At 47.4% G+C, this 25831-nt stretch overlaps 1 protein-coding gene across 1 annotated transcript in view; it reads left to right on the plus strand.

The window, feature by feature from the left end:
• Positions 1-25620, plus strand: part of LOC144124842 (activating molecule in BECN1-regulated autophagy protein 1-like) — a 76234-nt gene extending 50614 nt beyond the window's left edge. Inside the window, 10 exon segments of the mRNA XM_077657754.1 lie at positions 1128-1490; positions 1492-1766; positions 2646-2690; positions 2692-2860; positions 7292-7375; positions 13484-13743; positions 14773-14826; positions 15444-15604; positions 16644-16773; positions 18802-25620. Of these exon segments, the coding sequence (XP_077513880.1) occupies positions 1128-1490; positions 1492-1766; positions 2646-2690; positions 2692-2860; positions 7292-7375; positions 13484-13743; positions 14773-14826; positions 15444-15604; positions 16644-16773; positions 18802-19047 (1787 nt within the window). The 3' untranslated portion in view covers positions 19048-25620.
• Positions 25621-25831: the final 211 nt, after the last annotated feature.

Raw genomic sequence — 25831 nt, forward strand, 5'->3', positions numbered from 1 at the left:
AACAACTTTTGTTTTAATCCATCATTAGCATAATTTACTAAACCTGTCAGGACTGCCAGGCGTTAAATAAGGAAATAGGAGTCATGTATTATAGTTTTGTTTATGAGGGTTTAATGTCCCAAAGCGACTAAGGTTATGAGGGACGCCGTAGTGAAGGGCTCCAGAAATTTCGACCACCTGGGGTTCTTCAACATGCACTGACATCGCACAGTACACGGGCCTCTAAAATTTCACCTCCATAGAAATTCGACCGCCGCGGCCCAGATCGAACCCGCGTCTTTCGGGTCAGCAGCCAAGCGCCATAACCACTGAGCCACCGTGGCGGCTCAGTGGTTATAGTCACAGCAGCTATAGTCACAGTAATTAACATTATGGTTTAGACGTATACTCTGTTTAGGTTTCTTTGGATAACAGTTATGTTCAGTAAATTAAAGCCTAATATCACAGTTTGGCTTAATTGTCACTTGATAAAGGAGCTTACTAATTGCTGTCATGAAGCATTGTAAGGAGGCCAGGGCTGCTGGCCCGCAACACTGCTGGCAAAATGCAACACGATGGCTCGTGATATGGACACAAAAGCAGCAACCGGAGCTCCAACACTAGCTGAACCACACCTTTCCACACTTGCTCGCGACGCGTGAAGACAAAGTGCCGGTCGTGGAATACTGCTCCAAACGTAGCATGTCCCATTTTTCACAACTATCGTGTGCAACAGCTTGTACGATTTCTTACTCTGCAGAAGTAGCCAACTTGCCCACGGTCCTCCGGATCACAGGAGGCGGCACTAGTATCTTGGTTCTTCCTTCTTCCATTTTGTAGTGCTTGCTTTTTTTCATGACGCTTGTCAGTCCCTGTATCTCGAATGGATTCCTTGAAGGAGGTGCTTTCCTGATGCCTTATGAGACTTATAATCACATGGATCTACACCTCTGATGAACAGATATGTTGAGAGGGAGTTTTTAGGCGTCTCTTTAGCCTGTATGACAAGAACTGTGCCTCTAGGCGCTGAAATATCGGCTGGCGAGTACAAAATCCCAGTTTGTTTTTCCGATCCCAGTTTGTTTTCTGAGTGTACTTTGTTCCTCATTTGCTCTTGTTGTGTCTCCCTTTCTTTCATGACATTGCAGAGATGAGCCTGCAGCTGACACGCCAGATGCAGCGGATCCTGGCTGCTGACTACCGCCTGACGCAGCTACACCTCAACGCCACATCCTCGACCGCTTCTGGTGCTGCCACCGCGACCACCACCGCTACTGCCGCCACTTCATCTTCATCTAGCCCCCCTCCGCTCTTCTCTGCATTCGCATCCCAAACGGGTCGCACCCGCCACTCTTCGTCACCACGAACACCACCCAGTGTTTCTGCTGCCGCGTCCACCTCGAGGAGTCGAGCGTCACCGCCTGCGGTACCAACCGTCCTCTCGACCCCGCCCTCTGCGCGCCGGGTCGATGGAGTGCCCCAGGCTGAGGAGGCATGGCCTTCGCCGCCGCCGCCACCACCACTACCGCAGGCACTTCCGGCCCTTTCTGGGCAACACCCGCGACCACGGGGGCTCATCGTCTTCCTCGTCGGACTCGCTGGACTCGTCGGATGAAGATGACCTGGACTTCAGGCGCATGCGTGTTGACCCATCACCTGACGAGGAATACCCGACATCGATGCAGGGGCGGGGCTTGTCTGCAGTGGGTGGGGTGATGGGGCGGAATCGCTTCTGGCCTGCCTCTCCACCGCCCGCTGTGCTTGAAGAGGACCCGTCCATTCCAGAAGTGGGTGACTACTTGCCTGTGTTGCACACAATTCGTACTAGGGCTTTCACTGCACTTCTCAGCTGCTCTGCATGGGTAGCTGTGTCTTTGAAGTAACAGTGATCTGTAGCAGTTTTAGTTTACACAGTGAATGCTCTGTTATAAGGAGTGGTCAGCTGGTTCTTATTAAGCTTGGTGGCCATGATCACATGAACTAAAAACCTCACGACTAAGGGAGGGTTTGTTTAAATGACACCTAGGACGAATTGAAGCTGGCCTGCACTGATGGATTACTATGCTCTAAAGACATAGAGGCTAGTTTCCCTGAAAAGAGAGCTTTTATAAGCTAGAAAAAGCCAAAAAATTATTGGCTACCAGTGGCCATTTTTCGTGAGTGAAGTGCAATGGGGCTGATGCACTTTCTTTAGATGCGGATCTCTGAGGCTAGTTCATACTGCCATTCACTTCCGGTTGGGGATTGCAGAGTTTTTTTCCACCTTTGACATCACAAGTTTTAATTTGTTGTTGGGTAAAAGGGGATGGTGCATTTTTAAACTCAATTTTCTGAACAATAAATGTGACTTTTGCTGCCGAACAAAGCTCAGCATAGCCCACAAAGATCGAAGAAAATGATCTTTACAGAGAACAGAAATTGGGTGAAGTTCACATCAGTGTCCCTTGTAAGTTATGTGCAGTCTTTCAGATATGTCTTCAGGGTTGAGGTAAATTCCAGTAAATTAGCAACTTGGGGAGGAACGCGAGCAGGGCAACTTTGCACATTGTCGAAGGCTGCCATGGGATAACGTGGGGTGACTAGCCTTATCAGTGTATCTTATTGCAGTTGGGGATGTAGCTTCCTGTTCTTTTTTTCATGACCATTGGTGTCGTGGATTTGTGCAGGTGCACGTGTCGCCACCGTCATCGCCTCCTCCGGTGCGTCCGACTGACCCCCGTGCCTCCGCGACTGCGCTCCCCGCCGCTGCCTGTGATCCTGTCGGGGGCGCCCGCCTCCCGAGGAGGAGGAGCAGCTTCGCTGGAATCCCTGTGGGGCCCCACCGCGCCCTCGTCTGCGTACTTCGCACTGCTCTACGACGGGGGCTCCCGGCCACGTCTGAGTGAGTCTCTCTGTGCTTCACTTGTCCTTTGGTACAGGGCTGTCTCTCTTTGTCTCTTCTTTTGAGTAGTATGTAAACTCGCTCAATCACTAGAATGTGTTGTCATGAGCATCCGAGCAAATAATGCACTTCTACATGTACCAGAGAACCCGCAGCCACCCTCGCAAAAGTTGGTGGGCCCTTTCTAGAGACCTTCAAACTGTAGTCATCCTCTGTGTCATGTGTTTATGTACGTTTGTTAAGAAATAGCTACTATTGATCAGATTATTTCAGACGTGCTGTTACCATGGCCACGGCCAGTCATGTCACGTTGGCTAGCCAGAAATATTCCCACACACGAGTATTCCTACACACGTTTGTAACCCTGTGGCGGGGCTGAGTGGGTGAGGCCGGCAGAGGCACGCCCACCTTTTTGAGAGTGCAAAAAGTGACGAGAGGAGTGAGAAAGAAGCAGAAATGGTAAAATTTAAATTTTGACTGCAGACAACTGTACTTCAGCAAAATGCATTGAAATATATCCGGAGGATATTCATGAACCGGCATGCATCCTTTAGCATTCCAGACCAAGGTGTAAGAACATTTTAGGTGTTGACACTGCCCGCCCGCCGCAGCGAAGAGCGCGCACAGATCATGTTCGCCCTCTAGTACATGAGAGAGACAGAGAGAACAACTTTATTATCCACTTGAGCGTTGGGAGTTAGGGCAGGTGGGCTGAGTGTGGCCCCCAGGTGGGGGCGACGTCTTGAGCCCACGAGACGAGTGCGAGTTGTGTCTTCTTGTCTGGTCTCGCAAGAAGTTCGATCCAACCCTTCGCGTAGGGATCTGGCAGTAATGTATGGGGGGGGCGGGTTACCCTCACATCCCCAGAGGATGTGTGCCTGAGTGGCAAACACTGTGGGCACCGACTGCAGTGGCGCAGGGGTGCTGTGGAGAAGGGGCCATTCGCTTTCGGAGTGGCGGACATGGCTAAGCGGTGCTCACGGCTTTCGGCGCCGTTTTAGGCTTTGTTTGTCGGTGTTTTCTTGGCTTCCACGTTGTGTTAGGCACCGTGCACAAACAAAGTTTGCTAGAACCAGGTTTTTGTGTCGTGGTTTGGGACCAATCGCAGTGATCGTTGTGCAAACGCACATGGTGGTGCGGGCCTACGCCATGCATGCTCGTCACAGCCTACGCTTGTACATAGTGGCTGTAATGTGTTGGTTGTTACGGTGGCACACCATAACAACCCGGTTCCACCCGGTTCTAGAAGCCGCTTAGACGCGAGTGCTTCGTAACCAACTGCAGATCGACCTACCGGGGTTGTCCGCACCAAGCGTCATTTTTTAAACCTCTATCGGAGCCTGCTCGCTAGAACATTGGCGCCAGGCAATCACCGGAGCAGATAGAATGCTGCAACGGAGCGACCACGTCTGTGTGAAGCACTTTCCCGAGCATGCGGTATAAAATCGCACTGCGTCGACTTCAATAGCGAGGCACTTTTAAATGCATCCAAGAAACCGGTGCTGTCTTCGAATGCTGCACCCAGTATTTTTCCTGGGTGTTCTAAATCTCTGGCAAAAGAGGCAAGTTCAAGAAAGCCTCCTAGAAAACTACAGTCTGACAGTCTGCAGCCACGCGTGCCAAGCAGGCAAGCAAGTGGTGTGCACCCGCCACTGCCGCACTGCCCTCGGGTCCGGCCTGTGAAAAACAAAGACGCTGATCCGGCATGGAGCCCTCAAAAGAAACTGCGCATAGGTGGCTGGAGTGCATAATGTGTGTCAGATGATCAGGGAACACGCCCTCCTTCCACCATGAAACTTGGAGGCACCTCCTCACTCCGTCTTCATCGGCATTCATGGTGCTAAAGTTCTCTTGAGCACTGGTCCGCGTACTTAACATTTCTATATGTGCTCAGCATTACCTGTGCATGCCATGGCAGCATAGCAATTAATTTTGGTCGGCGATCTCGTGGCCAGTTTCCACCCGCTGTATACTTTGGTGCAACAAAACATGATGGTATGAAAGGCATGTCAGTAAGGTATATAACAAATATGCAGCTGCATAATTTGCGAGGACCTAGAACGCTCGATGAAGAATTTCGTAGCCCAACATTATTGAGGCCAACAAGTTGCTTTACCATGCCAACTGCAATTCTAAACTAACATCCGCTAGTCACAGTTTGGAGTCGCGTATGTATTGTACCTCTGCTTGTGCACAGCCCTGTTTCCCTGAGGGAGACAAGAGCTCAGTATCGTCGGTGTCAGTTTAAAAGATGAGCTTGGCAGGAGGAATGCCAGGGGAATTTCCGTTAACCATTTTTGCGCCGCTTAGCTAAAAGTGCACTGCACTAGCCATTAAAACATTGCAAATGCACAGTTGGTTTTATTTTTTTGGTCCCTGTGCTCCTTCGTATAGCGGTGGGGCATTGCGCAACGCAGCACAAGATCACGGGTTCTATTCCTGGTTGCGGAGGCAATATTTCTGATGTAGGTGAAATGCGGAAACGCCTTTGAGGTTTCTTTGCACATTAACGAACTCGAGTTGGCCGAAGTTAACCATGTTTTCTACATGTTTTCTACACGGCGGGCTTCATCTACAAGCGTTGGCGCATTACACTGCTCAAGCATTGTCTGAACGTGTGCCTAGGCTCTCTGGCCCAAATCTGGGAGCATGCACATAGTGGCTGACCTTTTATATCTAAGAGCCGGTATAGTTAACTATGCTCTCAGCATTCATGTGGATCAACGAAAAAACATTGCAGTGAACGCATTTCGATCATGAGCTCGGATGGATCCCTGAGCAGCATCCTCGCTGCTGTTCCACCCATTCATGCAGTTCAAACTGCAAGTAAAACAGGAAGTCGCTCAAAATTATTTGGTGTCGACAGCAGTTTCAAACCTTCTGCTTAACGAAGTGCACATACACACCGCAGCACCGAACGATAGTGCAACACCTGCATTACGGCTGCTGCAGCTCAGCGACTAGACAGGTCTCCATCATGTGGTGCCATCTGTCCGCGCAAGAAGCAGCAAACAAGATCTTGTCGCGCCGCTGGGCGCAGTGTCAGCGCTTAAACATATTCTTTTACCGTGTCCCAGACATGCCGCAACTTTATTGAATAGTATTGCAGGGTCCCTTTAATGGGACTGCCTTTTCTTCTTAGTGCAGATATTTATTATATACACTGCGCTGAGGGCTCGACTCTCCTGTAGGACACTCCAGAACTCTGTAAAGGTTGCAAGGCACTCCCCTAATGCCTTTCAGCTGAGGAGCAATACCTGAAAAGAGCTGTGATGTAGTTGCATGGTGCTACTCAAGGGTGCAACAGTTTTAAAACTCTCAGCACTTCTTGCTGTGTGCTGGAAGCGGGTTTCAAAACGGAACCCCAGAATTTTGATTCATTCAGCTTAGCGGTGATTTTATCTCACGTCTAGATCACACCTCTCATCAGGTGCAGTGGGTTTTGTTATCTCAGCCGCATTGGGCACTTGTTGCAGTTACAGCTTTTACTCTCTTATGATCCGAGCGTAGCTTATATAATTAACACTTCTAAATTTTTAAACTAGAGAAATTTTTTGTTCTTATAAGATACCCTATGACGTTGTCAGCTGCCTAGATGTTTTCCTGAATGTATCTTTTTAGTATTTTGCTCTGGCTGGTGCTGCGATCACAGCTTTTGAAGGCCTGTCCTTTGAATGGTTGCCTTTGCCTTGGGCTCCTTGCAGCAGTGGAGAGCCACTTATCCTGTGTAGCTGTGCACCTTATGCCATTGAGTGGAAGGAATCCAATTCCCAAAGGCCTTAGTGTAGGATCAGGGGCATCTTGATCCTACCACTGTGTTTCACCACCAACTACATATAGTTACAGTTGATGGAATTCTTGGGATCTGAGTGGTTTTATTCCCAATGCCTAAGGCGAAAACAGTAAAATTTGTGTAAAGCGTACTGTGCCAAGATACTTAAAGAGGTTGGCAGTGCTCCTCGAGCCGAAGACTCTGCTTGCTTTAACAAAATGCTTTGTAGTTGTAACCATAGGTAGGCGAACTCACTCATGACTCATAACATACTTATCGTATTATGTTAGGACCAGCAATTTTCAGCACCGTTATTTTGTTTCTTGCCTTAGAACTGAGTCATGAGGTTACAGCACTATGCAGTGCGGCCATTTTTTAGATGTTGGTCGAAAGAAGTCTACTACTGCATGGTTACCAGGTGTTTGGAAGCTGTTTTATGATTTTTGATTCTGGTCAGAAAGCTATTAAACATGCAGTAGTACTAAATTGATTTACCAATTAGAACAGGCAGTCATTAAACCCGCTGTTTGAAAGTTTTGATGCATCTGTGCTTCATGCTGGCTGTTATCTGTACCGTGTTCTGCATCATTTCTATATGCATGCAGTGGGTAGGCCTTGTGCAACTGAGCATTTACAGCTTCTTATTTTCTGTATTTCAGGCTTCTGTGAGAATGGTCCCAATCTGACCCATCGGATCCAGTGTTGGGACATGACAGGCACCGAGCTGCCAGACATTGGTGATGGTAAGGAATGCTCTCTTCTGTAATGCAACAAAACCTTGTTAACTCAGACTTCAGGGTAGTAGAAAAAACGTCTGAATTATCCGAAAGTCAAATTTTCAAATAACCCCCGAAATTGCAAAAAACTGTTCATGTGAAAGTAAATTTTATTTGGTGAAAACCTGGGCGTTGTTCTTCTCTCTTTGAAGGAGTATAGACACCAAATTTAGGTTGTTTTTGTCATTGAAATGATGCGTTCGACATAACTACCATATTTACAGTAGAATCTCAGTGATACGAATCTCACGGGGCTGCGGGGAAATTCGTATCATCTGAAATTTTGTATCATCCACACGAACAAAATGCATATGCAGAAGCAAAGAAAATGCATGCTTGCAGATCTGCTACGGGTGACGGGATTTATTCACGGCCGTGTAGCCACGCTACTCGCGGTGCGTACCACACGATTAGCGATCGCGATTTCAGCGATGTAAGGTCCGCGCACCTCCACTCACTGCTCACGGTGCGTACCGCGCAGTTAGTGATCGCGAATTCGGCATTGTGAGAGGGCCGCGCACTACCGCTGATCGCTCGCGGTGCGTACCGCGCGATTAGCGATCGCGAATTCACTATTTTGAGGAATTCGGCGATGTGAGGGGGCCACTCACTGCTCGCAGTGCGTACCGTGCGATTAGCGATCGCGGCGTCGTCGATGTGAGAGCCGCACTTAGTGCTCGAGCGTGCGATTGCGGCTCGCATGTTCGTATCATCCGATGTGGCGCGGAAGAGAGTTCGGAAAATTAAGAATTCCGCACTTTGTGCACAATGCACTCTGGCCGCTGAATTTTACGAATTCATATTATCGCGAAATTCGTATAAACCGTGTTCATATCACCGATATTCTACTGTACTCGCGTTCACGTAGTAAACCCACTCGCATCATGAGCTCACCCCCCCACTTTTGTCGTTGAGAATTAACTTCTTTTTAAGTTTTAGCTTTTCTTGGTGCGTTCCTCAGTTATGCACCATCTACAGTGCTGGCCTTGGCAGTATGCCAATAACATTATGATGTGTTTGTCTCCTTAGGGGGGTGGCATGCCTGGTAAACTTGGCAGAGCTCCAAGACACTGTGCACCCTTTACGGGAGCACTGGTGATGATGGCTTGCTTTGTGCACTGCTGTGTACAACTGTGCCAGTTTATTGAAGAGTAATGTATTAGTCTAAACCAGAGCACTGTAAAATATCCTCCATTTAAGTGCTATAGAAGAAGCTGGGTTCTGACCCCAAGCTGATTTGGCAAGCTTGAGATCTGGAGAGGAAATTCCCAGTTCCTCTCACATCACAGCTAATGTTCTCATTACACACTCGTAACTGTCCTGCAAGTCTTTTAACCTCTCGTAAAAGACCCATACCTGACCTGCAGAGTTAGTGTTCAGCAAGTATCTTATCTTGCTGCGATCGGCTGGTGCCATCGACTATCTCAAAATCGCCTGATTGAACCCATGTTACAACGAACACCTTTTAAAGCAAACGATGCTACAGTCAAACCCGAATATGACGAAGTCGGATAGAGAGAATTATTCTTTATATCAAATACTGGAAGTTGTGATATCATTATGCGTGTAAAATGTATTTTTTTATAACGAACTACACGTTGGATATAGCAAACTCTCAGCGCGCGGCATCGTTCGCCAAACGCCCGCCAACGCGCCTTTGTGCCCGCACCCAGTATCTCTGGGCAGCCATTGCCGGGCCGCAATACTCATAGCGCGTGCAGTCGGTCATCAAACGCCCGCCAACACGCTACTGCACCGGTTCCAGGTTTAGACCTTTCCAGGTTGTCTTCAGGCGCCACGCTGCCTGTCCCCCGCGACGCTTCCCCGCGTCTTCTCTGCTTTCTTTGTTCGCGTTTGCAAGTCGTGTTGCTCTATTCCGGACGTCCCTACGTTGCTACTGACTTACATTCCAGCGCTACATCCTGCAAGATGACGACGAAGCAGCGGCGTGCCCTGCCGCTTTCCGACAAACTTGAGATAATTTTCCGTGATGGGCGCGGAGAAAAAAAGGCTGACGTTGCCGCGCATTTCAACATTCCGAGGAGTACATTAAGCACCATCTTGAAAAGCAAGTTGGCCATCAGAGGCAATACGCAGGAACGCCCAAGCGCTGACGACTGTCGCCTCCGAAGCCAGCTTACGACCAAGTAGAGAAGGCGCTGTACCAGTGGTTCTTGGACGTTCGCGCGTGAAATCTGTCTGTCCTGGGCCCCATGCTGCAACAGAAGGCAAAAGATTTCGCTTGCATCCTGGATGTCGAGGGGTTTACGTCGGGCAGTGATTGGCTTCAGCGCTGTGAGGACCGCTACTCCATCACCGGAAAGGTGGTTGTAAGTGAGAGCCAAGCAGTGGAAGCAGAAAGCGCTGAGAAGTGGGTGCAAGACGTGTGGCGGGCTGTCACCACTTCACGCACTTTTGCGTACACTCCCAGACACCTTTAGAGCGTGTGCGCGTAGCGGTCTTGGTCACAAAGGAGATGCCCTCGACTCAGCGTGGCAAGCTCAGCCGGAGACCAGCTACCAAGTGACAAGGGGGTTGGTCGTTTGGTGCCCAGCTTTCGCCGGTCGCAAGCCAGAGAATGGGTCGGAGCCAAAGGTTCACAAAACAAAACAAAGTTTATACAGCGAAGAGACGGTACAGAGGATTTCAAAATCACTCATCCGAGCACATACAAAGTTATTCACAAATGCAATGCAACTCGTGCAAAGTAACAATCGAGAGAGATTACAATTCAACAAAATCTTTGCACCTATAGTGCACTAACAGAGAGACAAATAATGAAAACACAATTTGTTCACCGGGCACTGCGACAGTCCGACGACTTGAGGAGCACGACGGGGCCGATCCGCAGACTGGCGCACGTTGCCTCACTGGTCCTTGGCTGGTCGAGTGGTGTTCTCCCCAGAGTCGAGCAGGCGTGCTTCTCGGAAGCTTAAAACGGCGGCTTGGGCTAACAGACAGCGGTTGAAGCCCCTCATTTATAGGCGCAGACCGCGTCTGTTTGTTCTTCGAGCTGAGGCAGGCGCACACATACCTGCAGTATCAACTGCACAAGCTCCTTCTCCTTCTCGCGCTGGGCGCGTGACCCCATTGGTCGAGTGCTGAAACCACCTTCTAGAACAATCTAGGTCGTTCGCGCCACGCGGAGTCATCGGCGCAAGAGCGAAGGGGCGAGAGTATCACTTTAGCGCGGGCAACGTTACCCCCTTTCCGTCGACAACGAGCAGAAACTTCTCCGACATTTAAGAGAAATCGACGCCGCCTGCGGCGCCGAGGGAGGCATGGCCGCGCCGGCGAGCAGGGTTGCAGCACTATGCGCAAAGCTACACACTCTCCGGGGGTCCTTCCCCGCTGTTTTTTGTTTTATTTTACAGTGCGCGGGCGCGATTGCTGAGGCGCAGTGCCGGTTTTTTTTCGAAAATGCGCAGAATTTTGTGGCACTTGCTGGGACAGAGAAGTACGAGCCACGCAACAGTTTTAACACTGACGAGACTGCCATGTTTTGGCAGCTGCTGCTGAGCAGAACCTTGGCGCTAAAAAATGAGAACTGTCATGGCGGTAAATTGAACAAGGGCTGTGTCACCGTTCTTCTCACGACAAACATGGACGGATCATCGAAGCTCTGACCGATGTCATTGGCAAGTTTAAATCTCCTATGTGCCTGCGAGGGTGCACCTTTTTCCAAGTCACATACAACTCCAATGCCTGGATGACTAGGGCATTGTTCGAGGCCTGGCTGCGTGACTGGGACGAGGAACTTGCAACGAGCGGGCGCAAAATTTGCCTCCTCCTCTATAACTGTTCCGCGCACCACTGCAGCGTCTCACTCAAGAACATCGAGCTTGTTTCCTGCCACCCAACGTGACAGCGGTTTTGCAGCCGCTCGATCAAGGGATCATGCGCGCTTTCAAGCTGGGCTACAGGAAGCGCATCGTGGAGCAGCTGTTGGTGAAATTGTGGGTTAACGAAGAGCTCAAGATTAATTTGCTGGCCGCAGTAGGAATGATCAGTTGTGCCTGGCAAGACGTGATGCAATCCGCAACTGCTTCCACCATGCTGGACTGTGTCAAGAGGATGCAGATGTTGCCAGTGCAGTGCACGAAGTTGCCAGTACAGTGCACGCTGTGCAAGACGACAGTGGCAGTGCCACGCTGTAGGGAGAACTTGCTGATGTTCCTGACGCGGTGCCGGAAAAAGTTGACCTCGAGGATTTTTTGGCTCTTGACGACAACGGAGCAGTGACAGCGAGCCTGTTGGACTCTCAAATTGTTGTTCACTTGCGAGAGACTGAGGAGCCGCCACCGGAAGACGATCACCCCCACCCGACGTCGCACGAAGCCCTCGCTGCTATCGATGTACTGCGCCGATACTGCTCCGGAATACGGGGAAGCTGACTGAAGTTCGTGGAAATGATGTGGAACGACCTCTAAATAATTTATATTTTCTTCCCTCGCCTTGGTTTCGGTTCAATAGCAAGTGATGGCTATGATGTGAAAGGTCAGTGTATGTCATGTGAAGTGTGATGAAAACGGCAGTATAATTGCTGCTCCTTCACTTATGTTCTGGATCTTGAGGAAGGCTCACGTTAGCGTTGTTATGACTTGAAATGACTCAGCAATTATATCAAGCTTTTCTCATGCGTCGTGACCTATATGGATATTTGATGTCATAGCCATCGCTCCGCTGTTTAAAACAAAACTGAAACAAGTGAGGGAAGAAATTTGATTATAAATTATTTAGCGGTCATAGGCAAATACCACAGGTTCATCGATATGTAGTAATGTCTTAAGCATCATTACAGGGGAAAAAAGGTTCGATTTGAAATTTTTTGCAGTTTCATCAAATGCTTTAATTCGTGGGCACTGTTGGAAGTGTCGGAAGCAGGACTGCTCCGGAATGTTAAGGGTCTCCATGGCTTCTTCCAATGTGCAATGCAGCCTCTTTGTATGTGACGTCACACGTGTAGAGGCTTCACCACTTTTCACTTGCGAACAGCATGTACAGTGAAAGCTCGTTAATTCGAGCCTCATTAATTTTAATTTCTGGATAATTGGAACTATACGACATGGTCCATCCATGCTTCTTAGAAGTCCACACAGGACTTGCCTTCTAATTCAAACCGAATGGGCTGCGCCACCAATAATTCAAACTACATGCTGCCGCGCCTGGGTAGCCTGCACGCATGGCGAACCAAGGAACGCTCCTGCAAGGCCGCGCGAGGCTCTGCCGCCTCTTTGAAGGAGATGTGGAGAGGGTGAAATGACGTTCGTGGTCACTGGTGAGCCATGATACCGGGTAAACGGGTGAGGGCAGGAATCAGACATATCACGTCTTCAGCACTTCGAATACGAAACCACACGGTCGTGCAGGAAACCGAGACTTCCGCGAAATGAATGATTTGGAGTTCTGGCTTATGTTTGCTGCGCGTCTTTGTCTCGGTTTTTTAGTGTCCTTTGCGTCATGTCCCTTGTGATCAGATGCAGCCATAATGATCAACACACGCAGTGTGTCGTGATGTAGGGATTCAGAGATGTCATTCATTTGCAGTAATTACTGCGACAAAGCGCCTGAAGAAGAGATTGAAACCATGCGTGAGGTCAACGCTGGTGTGTTATTAAAACAGGATATCATCGAAAACCACGCTCATTGGCTTGGCAGTTTGTGACTCGGGAGGGCTGGAAAGCTGAAAAATTGGGCAATGTATGTACATGTGGTTTACTGGCAACTTTGCTTTTCGTCCTAAATGGTTGCACAACCTCTGTGACGCACAAGTCCCGGAGGTTGCTAAACAGCAGCACCCGCAGGACTGTCGCATGCTACTCGATTTTCCAGTCTTTCAACCTCATGCTCACAGGCGGTTGCACGCCCTTCGCAGCTGTGTGATGCAGCCTTCTGTTATGCGAGTTTGGATGAGAGTTTGGATTCAAATCACGAGTTCTTATTGGCCGAGACAGAGTTTGTTGTGTCACCGTGGATTTGGGTCTCTGCTGTTGATCAACATTTTGAGTGCGTCATTATAGTGTCAGTAGTGTCACATATTATAGAAAGAAGGGAACTGTGCATGTGCATGTGCAGCCAAGGCCTGCTTGGTGGCACCCCGGTGCAAGATCCACAATGATGCCAGCGTGGCACTGGGTGGGGGCCTGCTGGCTGCCCTGGTGCCCTGTGGCCTGCTGGGGGCCTCACTGTGCGTGTACTCGCTTCGGCCACGGGGCACCCTGCTGCACACATGGAGCTTCGGGGCCAACGCCATCTCAGTCAGCCTCTCCCCCATGGCGCGATACCTGGTAGTCGGCTTCGCCGCTACCCGCGGCTACTTCGCCCAGGAGCGGGAGGTGAGTACCCTTTTGATGCTAAGCATTTTGCAGTATAATCTTGTTACAATGGATTTAGTTTCAACGCGTATTTGGATATATAACATACCTGTCTGCCATGTTAGGTTGGTCTTCTTGTCCCTGCCATTGACTTACTTAATTAGGTTGGCTTCGTTGCATCACAGCGATCATCACCATCAGCCCGATTACGCCCACTGCAGGACAAAGGCTTCTTCCATATCTCTTTAATTAACCCTGTCTTGTGCCAGCCGTGGCTACCTTATCCCCACATATGATGCACGCAATGAGTACACTGTTGGAGGCTGTAGGAGATCGAGGATGATGAACTAGCACACTTTCTACATTCACGTGTTGGTGAGTAGCAAAGCAAACCGCTGCCAATGGTCGTGTGGTTTCGGATTCTGGTGTGATGCATGTAACGCACATTTTGGATTGTCATGATGATGATGATGAACTTGCACTCACGCCACCTATCCTTCGTCTGGTAAGGTGATCATCAGCGTAAAGGCGTCGGCTAAACGACAGCGCGCAGTTCATAATAGCAGTAGCACTTGATAGCGATAACAGTTCACGTCAGGTTCACGCGTGTGAAATGAAAAGATCTTGACGTTTTGCTGAAAGAAAAACCATGGTTTGTAGCTGGTGTCAAAAGCCTGCTTATTTGCTGCAGTGAATTATCTTGCTTTGGCCCCAGGACATTGATCCCACTGTGGATTGTACATATACTTGCCACTTTGCTACAAGTGTAGTTTGTAAAATGTTACATTTTATTGGCATTGCTCATGACACCTCTCAGTCAGGATGCTGGATTCTCTTGTGGTTTGTTCTGTAAATTCCAAGCCTTAAATAACAAATGTTGAGAAGAAATCATGGTAACGTTTTGAAGTAATCTGCAGCTAGAAAAAACGGACTCCATCAGTACGCCTGTTCTTTAATCTGTACGGTGTGGACATCAGCAGCTGTGTCGAGTCACATCAAGAGTTTTTCCCTGACACTGTCGAGCTTATTTGCTGATTTTGAATGCTGCAGGTTGTGGCTCAGATCTTCAAGCTGACTCCGCCTGACACTGATGGTTCTTCATCCGTAAGTATTCTGCCTGCCATTTTGTTTAAAAGTGACACTAGATGGGTTGATAATCTAATAGTGTTTTTGGTGATGGGCACCTGTTGTCAGTGATGAAGTCAGCGCCTGTGCATGCTGCATGGCCAGAGCAATAAATTATAGCCATTTGAAACCTGACTCTGTTGGGGCTTGTTCATTTCGCTTATGGTAGCTGTGACAATCTTCAGCATGCTGAGTATTGTCAGGAAGAGCAGTCTGCCCTTATTTATGTTGCAACGCATTTGACATGCTTGGTGATGCATTGTGGCACCACTTGCCTGGGCAAACGTGCATTACTCTCTGTTTTCAGTTATTGGTGTGATGGCGTGTGCCAGCCTATGACGTGTATGCAAGTTTTGCCTGCAGCAACCCTGCTGCTGATTTTTGCCCTGGCAAGCAAGAACTGGCTGTGGTAACATGTGTCTGAGGTTGTGGTTGGCTCTGTGTGCCAAGCGCATAGTGTTGTGTGCCACACTGTATGAGGCAACAGGACTGTTAGTTGGTACTGCTGTTAATGGGTTCGTTTCGTGTGGGGTTGAGCCTGGGGCTGCCACCTGCTTTCCCTCCGTGTGAGACGCCCTCCTTCTGCCACTGTGCAGTCGGGCGGGGGCCAGCTGCAGCAGGTGGGCAACTTGAGCCAGCCGGGTGGCGTCATTGGCCAGCCGCCCGTCAGCCTCAACTCTGTGCGCTGGCTTCCCCGCCCTGGGGAGGGTCTCATCTATGGCACCAACCGTGGCTCCCTCTGCATCTGCCGACCCCAGTAAGTAGGCGCCTGCACGTCTATGGCTTAGACTGGTCTCCCGCTCAGGCACGTTGAAGTTGAGCTGCCCATTTAAGGAGTGTTTACGTGACGGATGCAATTAGGGGCAAATTCATGACTTGACGACAGCATTCACATGACGTTTAAGATGAGCAGTGGCAGGATGAACGGAATGGGCAAACTCCCTACAGCAGGGCTGTAACAGATGACTTTGTCGACAGTGGGACACCTTCCTCCCTCATTCTAACAGCCCGTGGGACAACATATTAAAGCAATAGCTGTAAGGGTCCCTTCACGCAGAAAAGCCGGCGTCAGCGTCATTTGCTGTGAGTGAAAAATCCATGAAAAATCCCCAGAGAAGCAACCTAGGTGGCAGGTGGGCTACCTAGGTCACATAACCTTGTGGGGTCATCACAACCCGCCCACTGGATTGTGAGCGTACTGCCCAATCTGGCAGGTGGCAGTTAATGATTGGTCACAAGATGTTGCTCGGGAAGAGCAGCCTGGGTCGCACAAGCCCGGCCGGTGGCAGCACATGCCATCGCAGGACAGTGGCGCATCGCTTAATCGCTGCACTACTGTGCCAGGAGTGTGGTACGAAGACTCCCAGGGATCTACAGATGTAAACTAGAAAACGACCAATTCCACATATATCGGCATTAACCCATTAACATTATTGCATCATACCCTTAAGACTGAGCTTAAGTGTCCCCTCCAGTTTTTTCAAGTTCTGGAGCTGCATTTGTTGTCCACCACAGTTCTCTTCTCAAAGAAAAAGTGTTTTTGCTCTACATCTGTTTCTGCGCTCCTTCTTCTTCTTCGTCTCACTGCTGCCCTTTGTTTCCTTTGGCTGAGCTGCATTTCAGTGCATCTTCACTGTAGAGTCAGGAGTGAGCTTGGTGTCTTTGGCCAGCTTCTCCAAACGTGCATGTCAGAACCGATACCGATGACAGCTGTCCTGAAGCTTTTCTCGAATAGCTTGTGGCTTTAAAACCTGATCCACACATTGATCCCCTCGGTTGCGCCCCTGCGCATGCAGCAAGCCCATCTCCAAGGAGGACGGCGGTGGTCGACCGACGTCCCGCTCTGGCCCGACACGGGACGCCACCAGTCCTTTTGTGATGCTCACTGACCAGGTGGACAGGACGGCCAGGAACACCACCATCCAGGTGAGTGTGTGTGTCAGCCACTGCATTGTACTCTGTGTGGATTGCAGTACACTGGTTCGCGCTGTACAGCTGTCCAATTTTTATAGTACAGTCGACGACCAAAAATTCGGACGCCTGATTTTTCGGACATGCTTGATTATCTAGACTTTTTCGCGGCACCGAGACATGGCCCATAGAGCCAATGTGTAAGAGCGGCTGAAATTTCGGACGCACCGCAACTCACTGCTCCATTTTTCGGACCTATTTCGCACTCGCCGCCAATACCCAAGCCGCCATATAATGTGCACAGTGGAACCTAATTCAAACTGCAAGGAAGATCGAAAACTTTATCAAACAAAACGAAATTCAAGCTTAAAGGGAGCCTCTTAAATTTCGAGGCTGAAATTGTGCGTGAGTCGACACGTGAGGCGAGGTTTTGAATTTGTACTGTTCTTGAATGTCGTCTGCCACACAAACTTGAACAGTCAGAGTTCGCGGAACTCATCTGTGCTGAGTCTTTCGTCTCGAATATGGAAAGAGCTAGCTCTGAAGCGCGTGGAAGACATGTACGGCTTCATGGAGACGGCGAGCGCGGAAGGAAAGGGTGGTGCATTTCAAAATGAGGTGAGCGTACCCGCGGCAAAATGCACCGCAACACTGGCTTTTCTATCATAAAACCGTAAATAACTGCTGTTTCGATGACAGGCAAGACTGCTGTCATAATACGCTAGGCCCAATGACAGCAAGAGTGTCCGTAGCATCTCATCCACTGCTGCCGCCGCCACACGTGGGATGGCACCACACAAACAGAGATAGAGGCTTGAAATCTGTGTGCATTTATTGAGTCGTCAGAAAACGGCTGCAGCGTTGGCAGCGCTGCTTTGATGCCACCTTGAAACGTGTCAAACGAAAAGGGGCAAAAGGAGCTTTCAAACAGTATCAAAATGGTGGTGATTGGTGAGCGATTTTGGAATCGCAATCGCATGAAGTGGGACGTCATTTCGAAACTCGCTTGTTTTCCAGCCACACGACTCTCAAAGTATTCATTGTTTTAGTACTTTGAAATCGTTTTAGCGTGTATATTTTGTGGTGATATAGTCTGAAGCATATTTAATATGAAAATTGTTTTTCCAAAAATCAACTTTTTTACAATTTTTTTTTATCTCAACATCCCCCAAGGCTCGATGACGTCCTCGCATTCTTAGGAACACGATGTATAAGACAGTAATTTTTCGACGTGCTTTTGTTAAACTTCTATGCTACTTTCAGTTCTCACTGCCGTAGCATTCCTCTTGTTACATTCATCTATAGTCCCGACCCTGTTATTATAGAGCACGCTTCAGCGATCAAACTCGTGTCGCGCCTTACCTGGCGAAAATCGGCAAGCACTTCATACACATGCTAGCAAATGCCGCTGTTGTGCTCTTGTATGAACTCGTGAAACTTTCAGATATTTTCTGTGCAATGTGTGAACAAACTTTAAATGCAGAAGCATGCTCCATAATATTTTGGCCTCACCATGTACATTTTTTTTTTTTCTTGTTAGACATCCACAAAAGCAGCCCTCGTGAACATGCATGTGGTGTTTTCTTCCACGTTTCGCACTCGCAATGTTGGCCTTCGCATTGCAGTCGTGGTCGTGATACATCCTTGTTAATACATTGTAAGACCCCTGGCTCCCTGCAATTTCATGTCAAATTCGAGGATTATTGCATTTATCATGCAATTGTGTGTCAGTAGCCACATTTTTGATGATAGAATGATGGAAATGTGATGAATCTAGTCATCTGAATTTTCTTAGAAGGGGGCCTCGAGCGCGGAGGCTCAGTGGTTATTGTGCTAGGCTGCTGACCTGAAAGACCCGGGTGCGATCCGGCTACGGTGGTCGCATTTCTATGCCTGCATGTTTAAGCATGCAAGATATGCTGCAGCTTTCCTCCTCAGTTGTCAAAAACTCATGCTGTGCTTTGAAACATAGAACCAATAGCTGTCTTCAGCATTGGCTTCCGTTGCCAAGAGGGCCGTTTCATTGCCTCATCTACGTTGCAGGTGTTGTCGACGGCCTCACAGACAGTGCTACCGCAGACGCACACCACGGGCACGCAGACCACGCTTCGCGGCTCCGGGCTGTTTGTGGAACAGGAGCAGCCCGTCGAAGACGGCACTGCTACCGCTGCCTCAACGGTGTCGTCTCCATCTTCCGAAGCCTCCGACGTGCTGTCGGCAGGTCTGAGCACTTCTGGCGCAAGCAGCAGCTCAGAGGCCAGTTCTACCAGTTGGTTTAGCATGTGCTAGTGTCCTTGGTGCGCCCTCCGGCTCCCATCAACATGACCAACCTTGATCTCAAGTGTGGCGGTACACCGGGCCCGCTGCCTCCTTGGCGTTTGCACTGTGGAAGCCTTTCTTTTTCCTCCTCCTTTATTGTTTCCTTTCTGGACATTCTTCTTGTGTTCCCCTGGGCTGCTCTCTCTGGCAGTATCCCCCTGGCTGTGACTTTCGGTAAATGGTTCCTGCTCATCACTGGGGAAGCCTCCATCTGTAAAAAAAAAAAGAAAAAAAAAGCCTAGTTTTAGCAAGGGAAGTGTCTAACTTTCTGAGGTACTAGTTTAAAGGCTATGGACTGATATGCAAGTGAGTGAAAGGTGGTGCTGCTTGTTTATGCAAAGTTAATTTATGAATTGTAGGCAAAGGCATGCCACTTGCTAGTAGTTTTTTGTTCCTCTTTGTGTTCTGTGGTGACCTTTCTTTCTCTTTTTGCGGTCAGGCTTCAGTAATAGTGAGCTTTATGTTATGAAAGGAAATAGTGATATCTAAAGAGTGTGTATAAGTTGTGACTGTGTGCCGTGCCCTAATATAATCTTGTGTTGGAGGAGATCAGTGACGACTGAGAGAAATTGGCTGGTCGAGATTGTCACCATGTATGAAGGGTTTCAGCAGTTGGACAGGACGCTAGCTGTGAATTTTTTTTTAGCTCGTAGTTACGAAGTGCTGGGGGGGGGCGGGTAGTGTGAAAGTTCAAGATTCTGCATTGAAAGATGTTTGTTTGAACACATGCACTTTTGCAAGGATTCAGGTAGAGATACGTGTTTACATATGAAGTCATGACCTATTTGAGACATCAGAATATGTAAAAAAAAATGAGTTTAAGCTATTTTTAGAGGTAGCAGCTTGCCCAGTGTTTTATGGTCATTTTCGTGAGCCCTTCATATAGTACATGGGGAAATTGGTTGTCGGATAGGGTTCAGTTTTGTTTTATTTTTGTTTTTGTAAACTGTTGTTCAGTATTGTAAATGTGATTGTTTTATGCATTGACTTCCCTAATTTTGGTTAGTGGTTTTGAGAGAGAGAAATGTTTGCCAAACATTTTTGGGAATGCCAGTGCTAGCCGAATGTGCGCCTTGCCAACTTGTGATTGCGGCTTTCGTTCAGCAGCTACGCATAACTCAAGGAGCTTACAAACGTGGCCAAAAAATTTTTTTCTGCCCATTAAGGCACTTTATGGAGCACCCTTTTGGGACACCCTATCCATTGGCCAACTGATGTTTTACAAAGCTATTGTTTTAGTACCTTTGAGAGCGCTGGCATGCCTACTGACACACATGCTCAAGGTCACATGGCAGTAGCTCTTATGGCATGCACTAGGTAAAAGTTGACAGTGTGGGTGACGATACGAAGTCTCCTAACATGCCACTAACAGCTGGCGCCATAAAAGGGCAGTTCGTATTTGAGCAAATGCAGTGAATGTCATTTATCTCTCATGACAGGCCTGCCATCTCAGGCACTGCCTCCCCCCTCCTCCCCCCCCCCCCCCCACCCTCGTTTTCTTCATTTTTTTTTTTTTTTTTTTGGTTGATGGCTGCAGAGTCCGCTTTGCTTTTTGCTGTCTGATAGTTTGATAAGAATGCTAGTCTGGTCAGATCATTTGTAAAGGATGCCCGTTTGATATAGTTAACTGACTTAACTCATAATGTCTGGAAAAGGCTCTGTGCTGTCACGCGACTGTTGTTCTCCAGAAGGTGTCAGTGTAGTGCAGAGTGCAGTGTACAATGAATTTATATGCTTGTGCAACAGTTTCCTATGCCGAGACAGGTTTTTTGGCCTGGGGAACTTTTAAGCAGCGTGAAAAAAAGAAAATATAGATCTTGGCAGCTGGCACTACATGTGAAGATTTACCACGGTGCAAAAGTGTGGTTGTAGGAGTTTTTGGATCATGCAAATAAAAAAAAACAGTTGTTGCTGTTTAGTCAGACAGGCTGGTAATGAGTGGTGCAGTTTGTCAGTTGCACAGACAACCAAAGACTGCAATGTTCGTTTCCCAGTTTCTTTCATGGACTGTGAGGAAATTCGACTCCTTTGCGACTCCCAGTACTCTGCATTTCTGCTCGCTTTGGCAATGACCGGCTTGCCTGCTGTGCAAATGAGAGTAAAACGTTTCAGACTTAAGCTTGCGTAGAATGAGTGTAGGATAGATGGAGAAACTGTCTTGCTCTGTGCCTGCTGTAAAAAGACCCGCCATCGAGCTTCCTGGGCTTTCTACCTCAACAAACTTGTGCAGTACTTCCTGTTTCGTGACGAGGAATCAGTCCTGTTGTTGTCGATGAGGAAAGGTGTCGTACGCAAGCCTGCAAGGTTTCCCTACTGTGGTAAACATGACCGTTTGCTTTTGTATTTTTCGTGGCTGATGACTGTGCACTTGCGTGAAGAGTGAAACTGGAACTGTAGCCGGCTCCCAGTTGCTTTGTGTGCGGTTGTGCGCGAAAAATTCTAGGTGGTTGAGAGGAGGGTGGGGATTGTGAACAGCTCGAACCTTGTTAGTGCAGTGACTATGGCCATAGCGTTTTCCACTTGATCTTTCGTTTGTGTAGTTTAGCACATGGTTATTGCAGTTTCTTTCACATGGGCAATGCAGGACAACTAAAATTACGTTAATGGTTATCGACAATTGCAAGGGAGTCAGCAAAAAAGTTGCATGTTCTGCTAATTGTGGGGAAATTTTTTTAGTCTATTTCAGTGTGAAATGACTTTGTGAGTTAATGAAATTTGGTTTGTGCATTGTGACTACAACATACAAGGCATTACCATCTCTTATGTCTGTGCACTGGGTTCCATGCGTGCATATTAAAGCCTTTCTTCATTTCCCATTTAGAACTCTGGTTACCACCCAAGGTTTACATCACCTGTGCTGAACCAGTTGAGGCCAATTTCTTTTCTTCGTCCAGAATTGATGTACATCAAGCATGCTGATGTCATAATTGGCGGTTATTTTTTTTCAGAGAGCTGGTTGTCTTAAGTTGGTGTCAAAGCATAAGGATGAAAGTTCTATTATCTTGCTGTGGTAGAGCCTCAGTTACCTTGTTCTTGCTGTTCCGTGCTACCTACTAATACAAAGAGGCTCAGATGGACTGGGCTGTGTTTGCAGCAGTGTGTGCAAGCTGGAAGACAGTACAACCAGAGATTGCTTGACTACAGTTGATTGCATTTGTTTTTTGTTTTTTTCAGCACCTGTACTCATTTGTCTGCAAGCTTAGCAATGCTAAAGTTTTCGGGCTTGGATAGCTGTGTTCCTTGATGAGCAGATGCATCAGTGTCCATTTGTAGTTCTGGGAGCCAGTTAGATGACTGGGCTATGAGGCCTCATCTTTTTCCTGGGTGGGTCGAAGCTAGATGGACAAACATTGCCATGGTTTGACATGCAGTACAGACACCAGTGGCAGTTATCAGTTTGCTACTGTATGCCTGGTGTAGCTGCCTGTGTGGATTTGCCAAAAGTCGCGCCTGTGTTTCCTATTACCGATCTAGCCTGTGTGGCAAGTTGACTGCCTATGCTTCTAATTTTTCTACCTGTACTATGCACAGGGACAGCGCAGAAGCTCTCATTGATTTTTTACGGGCGATAAGTGCATGTAATAAATAATTTAGCAGAAATGTAGTTCTGGTGGCCTCACTTCAGGGCCCTGTTTTTGAAGATAAATTTGGCATCTTGAGTTGAATTCCAGTGAACAATTCCATAATTATTTCTTTTCATGAAGCGATTGATTTCACGTATTGTTGCATTGATTTTGCTGTCTTGTTAATTTATTTAGAAAATTCGCAGTTAAGCGATGGGAGAAGCATCCTTTTTATTAGGCAGAGGTGGTCAGTTGGCTTTGCCATTTAACCACAATGGCAGGGTTTGGTAACTGCAGGCAATGCCTACACTTAGCAGTCTGTCTTAACAAATGGCATGTGTTATCAACCAGCAGAATTCTTTTGGTGGTCTGTATGGCAGGGAAGCACAGTCCTGCAAATACATGGGTAATTGTTTTTAAGGGGAACACATGGTTCTGGCTTGGTAACCGAGATCCTTGTACGCCATGAAAGAATTTCCTTCTCTGCTCGACTTGTGATATACATGCTTTGGGGCCCTTAAACAGCTGTGAAGCTCAGTAGATAAGTGGATGCAGTTGTTGGCAGCTAGAAAAGGCAAAAACAAATCATGTAAGCTAGAGCTGCAATGGCATCCTGGTTCTGTTTGTCTCCTGACAGTTTCTGTAATGCCACGGATTAAACTTTTACATGATTGCAAACTTTCCTCCTTCAAGGTATTATTAAGTGGTCTGTGCGCATAAAATAAGAGCATATTAAAATTTTCAGTTCCTTTCATCTGTCACAATGATGTGAATAATTTGCTTTGAGTTTACATATTGTTTGCATTGTATTTATCCTAATGCTTCTGTTTTGCAAGAGAACGTTTTGAGGCCTTTGCATGGGTATTGTTTATGCTTTCGTGACTGCCGCTGTTGCATGAAAGAAACCATGCTAACTACATATAGCACCTTCCCAGTCTTTTAATGCCATATTTTTGTTTTTGTGTGTGTTTCCATTCTTGTAGCATCGTGTGACATGAATCTGGCTCTGATAATTCATCGCGTACGGCACGAATTTTGGCTTGTATGCTACCCAGTGATGATTGTGATGGTTGAAGCTGGTGCATTTCATATTTCACGCCGACCTGCATACAACAGCCAGCCGTGTGCCTTCCTTGTACGCCACCCTCCGTGATGTGTATGTTATGAGGTATAAAGAGATGAAGCAGCTTATAGACATAGAAGCAGGTATAGTGAGTCTGCATTATTCTTCTTGACTTCATATTTGTGTGGTTTCGTTTCTGTATTGTTTTGCCAACAGTTCATGTTATAGCAATAAAAGAATGAGTCTCGGAGAAGAGGAATCAAGGTACTAAAAATGCAGCAGTGTTGGGAGTGCCCAGAGGGTGCGGGTACATGGAATTTGCCTGGGGTTGAAGAGAAGCCTATGCAGCTAGTCGCAACCAGTAGCTATCGTTGTGTTTGATTTGTTTCGAATGTTGTGCGAAGGCACACTGCTGTAAGCATTTTTTGTACATATTAGATTTGGAGGGTATACTGAGTGAATAGAGAAAGATTTTGGGGCACAAAGCTATGAAAGCATCTCTGCCTTGTCAGGGAACCAGTGTGGTGTGTTAGCGCATTGGTCATGGCTCAGTGCTCTGCTGTTTCCATCTGTGTTGACTTTGAGGAAAACACAATGCGTAATATTTAATCTTTGTTCAAATGACTAGCTCTTATGAGAGCAAATGTGTTAGACAGCATCTGGTGTCTTTTGACCTCCCAGTCAACTTGTGAAATTAAAACATTGCATGCATCTGAGGTCTTCTTTTGTATTGCAAAACAAACTCGTGGTGAAAATGTGCTTCGCATGGGAGAGGCATTGCCTTCTTTGTGCCCCACAAATGGGAAATTGATTGTGTGCTTATGTATGTATATGCTGACATTAACACTATTACACAGAAATGCCTGTTTGTATAGCCATATACGTGACTGTAAACAATATTTCCTACATATGGGCTGTGTATATGACACCTGTGTGTATGTCGGCAACCTAATCAGCTTGTACCAGATAACAGCATATATATATATATACATATATATAGCCTAATTTAGTTTAACAAACAGGCGTTACTCATATTTATGCCTTCTGGTGGAAGCGTCTCTTGAAGCAATACTACAAGGTGAATTGTGCATGGGTGGGAGATTATTGGCTTGGAAACCTATCTGTTGAACGCTCTCATTATTTTCTGGTGTCATATTTACAGCATATGCGAGGTGAAGTGCTGGAAGTTCTGAGTGCGAATGGTTGTTGATATCTTTTGTTGTTGTTTTCTGTTTCCGAAAGAGTTTCTAGTTTATTGGCATCCTGCCGTTGGTGTGTGCATTTGTAAGGTGATATAATGATAACAAATATTAGTGTCTGGATGTAATGTCCCAAATGCTGCTGTGGGCGTTTCATTGTGACCTCGTTTAATTTTGGCTACCTTTTCTCTAAATAAGAGTGTGCTTTCAGAGGTGACTGGCTGTGGGTGAACTCTGTACACATCAATGACTGAAGATCCCATAAATTGTGTTGTAAAACCAGCAGACCAAATGATTTTTTTCTTGCTGACTGTTTGGTGTGCATCACAGCACTGTTGTTTAGTGTTTCTATGGTTCCCTTCTAAATTGAAAGACCTGTAGTGGCGACATGTAGATATGTTGGCACAGCCTCGCGATCGAAAACCATTAATTGAGCTTCTGGGGTCAGGTAAACAACTTTCGTGCTTTTAATGTTAGAGTTTTCTGCTTTTGAAGGCTCTGTTGTCAGAGAGTGTAATTGACACAAGTGTTGTGTACCCGGGGTTGGTGGAGTCGTAGTAGGGATCGATGAAGCTTTTTGGTCACTGCCCGCATATGTTTTGCTGCGGTGAGTCTTTGAAAACGCAGCAGGCATACTTTGGGAGACTCCACACACAGCCTGACTGCCACCTCTTGTAGCGTACAAAAAGTAGTCCATAGAACAATAAACCAAATCTTTAATGTCATCTGTGTTGACCTGTTTTTTATTTGCTGCTGTAACCTTGATGCTACATTTGGGATTGCAGTTTTTGCTAGGCTTGCAAGTTTAAAGAAAAAAACACTGGATCAAGTTATCTGAACAGCCTTTTAGAGTTCTATATATGTGCGTATGACAGGCCAGTAAAATCACTGCCAGACAGAATTCCTATTGTGGTCACGCTCTTGAGTCA

The sequence above is a fragment of the Amblyomma americanum genome, chromosome 3 (assembly GCF_052857255.1).
Source record: "Amblyomma americanum isolate KBUSLIRL-KWMA chromosome 3, ASM5285725v1, whole genome shotgun sequence".
Taxonomy (NCBI): Eukaryota; Metazoa; Arthropoda; class Arachnida; order Ixodida; family Ixodidae; genus Amblyomma; species Amblyomma americanum.